Genomic DNA, 10,000 nt, shown 5'->3' with positions numbered 1-10,000 from the left:
ATTCCCAACTCCTAAATGAAAGGGAGCAGAACGAATAATAATCTTATATTATCTGTCAAATATTATTTAGAAATAACTTTGTATTATTATTATTATTATTATTATTATTATTATTATTATTATTATTATTATTATAACAACATGGTACTGCATAGAAACGTAGGCAACAAAAAAAATGTTAAAATAAGTTAAAATACAGTCAACCTCCTAATATGTTCTCAAAAAAGAGATTCCACACTATGAAATAATATTGTGTCTGCTTGTGGATAGCTTTTATTATAAAACACGCAAGCACACACACACACTGCTACACAGACAGACGCCCTGCAGAGCTCCCACCGCTGTGCTGTAGCCTCAATGTTACATTCGAGCAGACGATCATCGTCCCGCGAGCTCGTCTCCATGAATCCACCTTGTCCGCCGGGAAAGCCGCCGCACTACCAGGAAGCGGCGCGCGCCAAAGGTCACGCCGATTATTTATTGGCCATCTGCCACGGCGGCGGTGCGCGAGCCCGTGGCGCCTCGCTCGTTTCCAAGCCCCAACAACACCCCCACCCCCTACCCTACCCCTCCCCACACACTGCGTGCTTGTGGCGCGTGTGCGTGCGAGACCGGGCGCGTGCGCGCGCGCGTTTCCTGGAATGAGCTGCGAATGGAGGTGGGCGGGGCCTTACGAGAGACAGCTTTACTCAGTAGGCGCCGGCGGCCAATAGGCTGCGTCCACAGACACGGTCAGTCCGTCCGGCGAGCACGGAGCCCGCCGCCACATTCCTCCGCTCAGGGCTCAACACACATGCACACACGCATGCACACACACACACAAACACGCGCGCCATCTGTGGATCATGTATTCTTTCGGATTTTAATGCCTGGCTTGGTAGTTTATCTGGCACTACTTTCGGGTAGTCTGCGGATCGTTCCCTTCGGCGACGAGCTGCTGCTGCGGTGCGCGGTTCGACACATCCGCACGGTAAGTGGTCCGAGCCCCGGTGTTCTGTGTACCCAGGACTGCTGCTGGCCCTGTCCCCTGCTCCCACACACGGCGTGACAGAGTGGCTGCCTGGGCTTTGAGGACGGTGTGTCGGTCAGTCGGTGGAAGCCGCCGGCTCAGGCTGGTTTGCTGCAGTGCAGCCGTCATTCCCCCCCCCCCCCGTGTGGTGTCCCCGGCATCCATCCCGCACGGCGGTTTGCAGGCGGCTCCGGGCTCCCCGCTGCATTCAGCAAGAAGCAGCCCGGACTGAAGATGATTTATTTATTTATTTATTTATTTATTTCGGTCATGCTGAAACCGGAGAATGGGGCCTCTGTGTCGCCACCCGAGCTGAATGATTTGGTGAATGAGGGCAGAGGAAGGGAACCAGAGGAGGGCTGGGGAGTCGGCTGGACAAAAATCGCGCCGGACTCTTTTCACTGTGACCCCGTTCCTGAATTCCCATGTTGCGGTGCAGCCGATCGAAGACAATTGAAAGCAATCAGGATCCAGTTGCCGTCTGCCCTGCAGTGAGCAGCTGCTGCAGGCTACCGACCTGTTTGTTAGACTAAATATAACTCGCCGCCGCCTCAATGCATGTGTCACAGTTGCCACTGCTGCAAGCCGACCACCGCCAGTCTCTCTTCTCCTCCCCCCCCCCGTCCTGGTGTTCCTATCCTATCTCACTTCATGTGTGACGTCATGCCCTGACGCGCAACTCTGTTTTTTGTTTCGCCTCCCCAGCTGTGTGTAGGTGCTCTCTCCCAGCCCCTCTCTGGATGCATCAGACCCCTCGGCCCCGGGGCCCTGGACCCGGTGTGTGACCCCGCCGTCCTCGCCCCACTCCCCCTCCCCTTCTTCTCCCCCCATCTGCCCCCCTGCCTTCCCACCTGCCTACCCGGGCGGCCCCCTGCTGGGCCCCCTGCCTCTCGACCGGCGGGCGGAGGCAGGGGGCCATGGCGCCACGGTAGCCCTCCCCCTCGCCATGAGCAGCGTGACCTCACCGGGAGGCAGGGTCCAGGGCGCCAACTTCACCCCGCATCACTTCAAGCCCTTCAGCTCACATGAACATTTCCAGCAGGTGAGTCTTAAAAATGGTCTTAAAAGTATGGTGAAATGTTTCTTTTGCTGTTTTATTTCACAAAAGCTGTGCAGAAGCAACAAGCGTTTGACCTTCTGACCCTTTTGAATGTTAATGGCGATGAAGTTCTGCTCTCATCATTGAAGCCATTAATTAAAAAAAATAAAAAAAAATTTGCTAGTATGTCCGTATGTATTTAAGTCGTGTGTGTGTGTGTGTTTGTGTGTGTGTTTGTGTGTGTGTGTGTGTGTGTATGTGTGTGTGTGTGTGTGTGTGTGTGTGTGTGTGTGTGTGTGTGTGTGTGTGTGTGTGTGTGTGTGTGTGTGTTGGACGATGGTTTGCGATAGCTGTTGTGCGAAATTGGTAAAACATAATTAAAACACAATGGGAACCAATAAGTAGCAGTCCAGTCAGTGGCTGTGTATAAAATGCCAGCCCGAATAAATGAGTCTTAAAACACTGTGACGTAGCATGACGGCACTCAGCCTGCGCGTTTCTCCACCTGTCGCAGGTGATGCGTGCCTTGCGGAAGCTCCAGGAGAGCGGCTTCTACTGGGGGGCGGTGGGGGGCCGGGAGGCCAGCTCCATGCTGCGCTCGGAGCCGCCCGGCACCTTCCTGATCCGCGACTCCTCGGACCACCACCACTTCTTCACCCTCTCGGTCCAGACGATCCGCGGCACCAAGAACTTGCGCATCCACAGCGAGGGGGGCGGCTTCTTCCTGCAGCCGGACCCCCAGAACACCTGCGAGCTGCCGCAGTTCGACTGCGTGCTGAAGCTCATCGCCCACTACATGGGCAAGGGGCCGGAGGGCGGGCCGGGCCGGAATGAGGCCTGCGGCGGAGGAGAAGTGAAGGGCCGCAGCGTTTACCTGATCAACACCGGCGGGGAGAGGGTTCCTTTGGAGCTACGTCGCCCCCTAGTGACTTCGCTCTCGTCCCTGCAGCACATGTGCAGGAGGACTCTGAACCACCATGGCCTCGGGGAGTCGGAGCGGGCCGAGCAGCTGCCACACACGCTCAAAGACTTCCTGCAGGAGTACGACGCTCCCATATGATATGAGCTGCAGGAACCAGAGAGGTTCCACCACACGGACCACATGGTGGCTAGAGGAGGAGCGCCGGCGCCACGGACCACTTCCTGCGGGCGTCTCACCCGGACGCTGACCAGGAACAGCCCGGGTCAGTCAGAAGAGGCTCGTCCAGCTCAGCACTGACAGACACCGTCTGCCTGGACTCCTACTGACCATTACCTCGTCTGTTCTGCAGTGCAAAAGAACAAACAAACAAACAAACAAAATATGTGTGGCAGAGGTCAAGGGTCAATATTTCCGAGGACTGACCCGGACGCAGAGCAGAGCCTCGCAGAAGATTAAGCCCCGACTGCAACACGTTAGCGACCGCAGAGCCAGTGCAGCCGGCGCCCCCTGGTGGCTGTCAGAACGTCCTGCTGTGTCGGCCTGACACTTAGCCGGGATAGATAGGCAGACAGAAAGACAGGGGGGCGGCGGGGGAGTTCACGGGAGGAGAGGAGAGGGGTGAGAGGTGGAGGTGGGTGCAATGAAGAAACGAGCCAAAGTCCAAACCAGCGGCCCAGCGCGGAGAGTTTGTTTGTCTGAGTGTGTTTGTGTGTGTTGTGGTCAGCATACACATTTCCACCACTGCTTCCCGCAAGTGTTGCCTCACACAGGAGGAGGGGGGTTGTTGGCGAGGCTGGTAGTGTAGTCACACACACACACACACACACACACACACACACACAAATGCGCACAGGTACAAACCCACACGGAGGGTGTTTGGTTTTGTTTTTTTTTTGTTGATTTTTTTTGTTTGCGTGGGAAACGAGAAGCATTACAAAGCGTCTTTGTCCGCTTGCCCTGTGTTCGGCTTCTCGCCGCCCTCCTTCCTTCACGACGCTCCTCTCCCACCGTCGCCGTGACAGTGACGGAGAGCAGAGCCGACAAAAGACGCTCGTCACCCAGACAAAAGCCCTGGAACGGGACCAAACAAAACAGCGAGGACTTATTTTTAACCAGTGCGGCAAGAGAGAGAGGGGAAAAAAACAACCCGTCAGCGACACTGTAAAGCTCCTGGGGGGCGGGGGGGCGCGACATCCTCGATGAATCCCTGCAGATCAGGGGGGGGGGAGGGAGGGAGTCAGCGAAGGGCAGAGAAGCGGGAAATGGGATTACAGGCAAAAAGGGAAGTGAAGAGGACAGAGGGAGCGGTGGGAGGGGCTGCTAGGGGGGTGGGGGGCGGAGACAGACCGGTATACAGCCAAACAACAACAAGAGTGACGTGATTAATGCCTCAAACTGAGGGGAAACCGGCGCCATCAACGGGACGGCCCACATAATGGCTCTGCCCAGAAGCTCTGTGAGAACCGAGGGAGTCTGTCCTCGTCTTTGCGCTCCCTCCGTCCCGCTGCCTCCTGCACCGCCTCACTTCACCGCCTCACTTCACCTCCTCCCAGACCCTCACCCCCCCCCTTCTTCCCACCCCCGCTGTCTTCAAGCAACTTGTTTCCCCTTTAAAGAGTCGGCGCTCTGCCAGTTTTATTGATGCTTTCTGCCAGTAATCGCCGGCAGAGGCTCCTCCTTCACATCTTCTGCTCAAAACTCAGTTCTGACAAAAAAAAAAAAAACTAAACCGCCTATTGTGATGTCACAAAGGGCGCTGGTAGGCTCCTTCCCAGCTGGTGACACAACAATTTAGCTGTAAAACTCCGGAAACAATTAGCCCTCTGTTTACAGCCGTCTGCTAAACCCAGTGGCTTTGTCGGACCTTCCGTGTGTTTGGAAGGGGAAGAAAAAATAAAGGCGGTGGAGGGCGGGGGTGTGGTCACCAACCTGGGAGAGCCCTTTGTGACATCACAAAATTACCTCATTTCTTGGTCTGTGTGCTGCCTGGGGGTTGAACTGACAGGATAGAGACGCTAGTTAATGTTGGGGCGGGAGGGGGGGAGTCGGTGAAGGGGGTTGACCTTTGACCTGGAGCAGCGCTACACCGTGGTGTCATCGTCGAGTCGAGCGTCGTCGCTTTGAAAGTGGAGGGAACTCAAGACTTCTGCCAAGCAAAGGGATCCATGTTTCCATCCTCTTTGCCTGTTTCTTAAATATTTTTTTTAGTCTTTCTTGTGTTTGTCTGACTGGGTCTGATATGAACCTGTGATCCCGGCTGGGGCCTTTTTTTTTGTATCTGTTGTTTCTTAATTTCACATCCATTCTCAGCAACACGTCGCGATCTCATGCGGCCGCCTGAGACGCGAGCACTGAAGTGTAGCGCCGCTGAGTCTTGTGTTTGGCTATTCTTTCTTTTTTTTTTCCTTTCCCTCCTTCTCAAATCCTTACTTCCCCACTCGGAGTTCTTAGTGTGTCGGCGGCGGCGGACCACGTGTATGTGAATCATTTTGTCTTTTATAAAGACTCTCCTGCAGAAAAAGGCCACTAGTCTGGCAGAACAATACCAAGCTCTAATAACTGAAATGAAAACAGAGAGGGGGAGGGGAGGGTGGAGAAAAGCATTGCAAAAAAAAAAAAGAAAAATGAAAAAGGAACATTGCACATATTTATATTTCTAAAATATTTCAATAATTTATAATAAAGAGCACTATTTTTACAAAAGTCACCGGGTCTGTCCCTGTGTTTTCCTTCACTCTGTGTGTGTGTGTGTGTGTGTGTGTGTGTGTGTGTGTGTGTGTGTGTGTGTGTGTGTGTGTGTGTGTGTGTGTGTGTCGGTCAATATTGACTGGATCAAGTCAATATTGTATTGACTGTAATCTATTGTAAAACAGCCCGTCTTCCAGCAATCCCAGATTATCAGCCCACAAAATGGGATTTCCTGCTCAAACCAACAGAAGCCAGTTGACACAGTCAACGCGCCGCTTTTTCTTCTGGCTGCCTGCAGGGCCGAGAGGACGGCGACTCGCATCGTCAAGGCTCCAAATGACTGCAATCATCACAATGCTGCTTTTTTTCCCTGGCTGGAGGATTCTGGGTAAATTCCTTTGACATCACATAACATATAGAGCAGGGTGGGGTCTCCTCACGCTCGTTCTGATTTTTTTGTTTTTGTTTTTTTGGGGGGTGGGCCTTGGGTTGTTAAACATCTTCTGCACTCAGTTTAGCAACAAAGGGATTCCCAGAAACACTCAGGTATGCTAACATCACGCACCCCCCCCCCCACACACACACACACACACTCACACTTTGACACAGCAGTTACTGTGTTGAAAAGCCACTTTTGGGCCGGACTTAACTGGAAAGGAATGCAGCGGGGTTTTATACATCCTGCCTGAGGAGCCCAGTGAGGATGGTGTCCCTCCAGAGTGTGTGTGTGTGTGTGTTTGAGGTCAAATAGGTGAACGGGTCCACGTGGAGGAGATTTATGAGGGTCTGCGGTTTGAGTATGCAGCTAATAAGGAGTGTGTGTTTGTGTAAATTGCTATTGGTAAAATGAAGCAGAGGGTGAGTTTCTCCTCTCATTGACTCTCTCTCTCTCTCGCTCTCTCTCGCTCTCTCTCTCTCACACACGCATACACACTCGCTCACTCGCATACACTCCCATTCCCCGCATACCTACTGTTCTGTATGAGGCCGGCTTCCAGGAAATGAGGCACTTTAATTGAGTTGACTTTTTACAGCTTGACTGGTGATAGTTGTGTGTGTGTGTGTGTGTGTGAGAGAGAGAGAGAGAGAGAGAGAAAGACGGAGCAAGTGAGGTGTCTCCTTCCAAGTGTGCGTGTGTGTGTGTGTGAGAGAGAGAGAGAGAGAGAGAGAGAGAACCAATGAGAGGAGAAACTCACCCTCTTCTTCATGTGTGTAACAGGCTGGTAAATGTGAGAAAAGGATCAGTTAAAGTGGTGGAAATTTGAAGAAAGTCAGATTTTACAATCATGGACAAGTGCACGAATACCAAACACACACACACACACCCACACACACACACACACAAGAGGACAATGTTCAACAACTGTGTTTGCAGTTTACCTCAATATAGGTAATTACACAGGTTGGCAAACTCAGCAACTCCATGGTTCTTTACTTTTGTTATGACATTTACAGGAAAAAGTGTGTGTGTGTGTGTGTGTGCGTACGTGTCGCTGTTTAATGGGAGAAACGGGGAGTTTTGGGAGAAAAAAAACTGACGTTGCCTGTGAGACAAACAGAAATGAGCCCTCTTCCCAAAATCCAACCAGAATAATCCAGTTTTACAAACACACACACACACACACACACACATTGTCTAAATAAGCCAGCTCAGCTTGCTATGACTCATTTTATGTTCCCCGCCGTTGCCTGGTTAGCAGGGCTGGAATATTCTGCCATGTCCTTCGCTCCTCCCGTGAATCTCACACACTCACACACACTCTTTCCACAGTGATTCATTTTTTCGCGTAACGACTCGCCACGTCCGGCTCCTCGGTTGTCAACAGAGCTCGGGGCCAAAAGCAACAACAGGCCCTCAGACAACACAGTTCAGTCTGGGATTGTTCTCTTCTTTGACTTTTTTGTTTTTAAATCCAAAGTTATTGCCTGTTTTTTGTATTCACGCCACAGAGTCGCTGAAAAACACACAAATGACGACAAAAAAACCAACACACTATCGACACAGCGCCCCCACCTGGCAGGTGTAGGACCATGTGACTCTCTTTCGGGAGCACACTTTGCATTTCAGCGACCTGTCGCTCCACACTAGCAACTCATTTCTATGTGCGTGGTTCCACAAGTCTTTACTCCTCCACCTCGGTGTTTTCGTTTCTGTTTTTTTGGTTTCCGCTTGTCAGCGAGCTCATGATCAGCACGCCAAGATGGTCTATTATGAAAAACTGACTCTTGTCAGCTCATGAACGCGTCTTTTTGCGTTACTGGCAGGCCAACTAAGTCACCAAGTATTAAAAAGGATGACTTGCTTGTTTCTTGGTGGGCTGGTCTTCCCCGTGTTACTGCGCTGAAACGAGCCATTCGAACATCCAGTGTAGGAAGTCGAGCAAAATCTGATCATCATAGTTATGTCTCCACAATTTTTTTCTTTTTTTTAATGTAGGAGAGGCATCATTGCCCTCTCACCATGGAAGTATCATAAAAACTGGATACCGAATTGGCAATATGGCGGTGCACCAATTTTCCCAGTGGCCACTACAGGTACTGCAGCAAAAAAAAACATCCCATGGGCCCAAAAAGCATTTTTGCCATAGAGCGCAATACAAAACTAAACACATTTAAAATGGCTGACAGGATTAAATCTGTTAAATCTGAAAATGGCCATCAAGTTAAGATTGGGGGAAAAAACAGGGATGGATTTGCTGCTGTGCGCTTGTTTTTCCAACAGAGAATCACACTCCACACCTGTACAACCAAGAGCAGAACATCCTAATTTCATAGAGCGCTATTCTTACGTTGCCACCTTCAGCTGCTTGCTGGAAGACTTGGGTGGAAATTATTTCCAGCCGTTTAATGTAGATTAGAAAATGTAACCCGAGCCTCCAACAGACAGAGCTGTAATCAGCTAATGGGTGAAAATATAATACTCCTTTAATATCATTGCAGTATTGATTGATAAGATGTCAATCAACATCGCGGTGCCGGCCTGCGTCTCTATCCAGCGGCCGTCTCTGAGCGGCGGAGTGGGATGTGGAGAGCAGACGAAGGGGTTAAGAACATGCCCCTGCGAGAGGCGAACCACAGTGGTCTTCCAGGAAGGGCCTCCGCTCCGCTCTGCTGATTGTTTCTTCCAGGAAGGCTTTCTTTTTTCTTTTTCGCTGGCTGATCGGCGCTTATAGGAAAGGCGCTGGGCCGGCCGGCCCGTCAGCTGGAGTATTGTCACAGCCGCTTCTGATAAAGCAGCAGCGGCTTCCAGGAAAGCAGAGATTTACCCTCTGGCATTCCATCATTCCTTCACCGTCAGCGGCGGAGTCGAAGGGGAGCGGAGCAGAGTGTGTGTGTGTGTGTGTGTGTGTGTGCGTGCACGTGTGTATCTGGGACACGGATCAATAAAAACCATATGGGACGCATATACATAGCTCAATACCTCTATAAAAAAGAAAGAAAACATGTGCATGCATGTCTTTGTGTGGGTGTGTGTGTTTGCACAGACTCACACTGTGACACACACTCCGCAGCATTTCTTTTGAATTAGACAGGGCTCAGCGCCGCAGCAGCGCCGTGACTAACTTCGTTTTCACTCAAATTAAAGCCTGAAATGCTTTTTCCTGTAACACCTCAGCGGCAGAACAGATGGCCACACCCCCACCACCACCACCTCCACCCTCCATCCCCACCTCCTCGACCTCACTGGCCCCCCTGCGACACAAAGTACCGCAGACGACACCGACAATAACAGAGCAGGATGTGAGACATGTTGCAGCGCACACGTCCACCAGTGATTTTCCCAGAAATAAAGGTGACTTTTCATTTTTCCTGCTCTCTCTTTCTCTTTCCCTCTCTCTCTCTCTCTCTTCTCCGCAGCACTCAAGCGTATTAGCAGAGACGCCTGGAGGCCAAATGGCTTCCTGTAATGGCGTGGCCTCGCACCAAAACCTCCAGGCTCTCAGGTGTCACTGTGTCCCCCCAGCCAGCACAACACAAAGCCGAGCACTGACACACACACATGCATACAGCTGGATTTTTTTTTTTTTTAATTATTGGCTTCAATGGTGACAGCAGAACTTCATCACCATCAGTTGATTTGAAGGGGTCAAAAAGGTCAATCGCTTAGTGCTTGTGCACAGCTTTTGAGACGTAAGACAGCTAAAGAGACATTTCACCACATTTTTTAGACATTTTTTTAAGACCATTTTTTGCAGAACCAGGGTTTAAACTTACTATACACACACACACACACACACACACACACACACACACACACACACACAAAACCAAGTGAAACCATTTATTTCTCACGGAAAGGTATTAAAACGGGGAGAAGCGTCTCAAAACTAAAAACTTAAAG

At 51.1% G+C, this 10,000-nt stretch overlaps 1 protein-coding gene across 1 annotated transcript; it reads left to right on the top strand.

Annotated features, from left to right (window-relative positions):
• Positions 1-694: 694 nt before the first annotated feature.
• LOC142893215 (suppressor of cytokine signaling 3-like) lies at positions 695-3,359 on the top strand. The gene is made up of 3 exons (XM_076033567.1): positions 695-970; positions 1,715-2,051; positions 2,563-3,359. The coding sequence occupies exons 2-3, from the start codon at positions 1,956-1,958 to the stop codon at positions 3,106-3,108; spliced, it is 642 nt and encodes a 213-aa protein (XP_075889682.1). The 5' UTR covers positions 695-970; positions 1,715-1,955; the 3' UTR covers positions 3,109-3,359.
• The last annotated feature ends 6,641 nt before the right edge of the window (positions 3,360-10,000 follow it).

The sequence above is a fragment of the Nelusetta ayraudi genome, unplaced genomic scaffold (assembly GCF_046127955.1).
Source record: "Nelusetta ayraudi isolate G7.1 ecotype Tasmania unplaced genomic scaffold, CSIRO-AGI_Nayr_v1 ptg000042l, whole genome shotgun sequence".
Lineage (NCBI taxonomy): Eukaryota > Metazoa > Chordata > Actinopteri > Tetraodontiformes > Monacanthidae > Nelusetta > Nelusetta ayraudi.
Note: the sequence above shows the minus strand (reverse complement) of the source record. Positions and strands in the feature narration are given on the sequence as shown.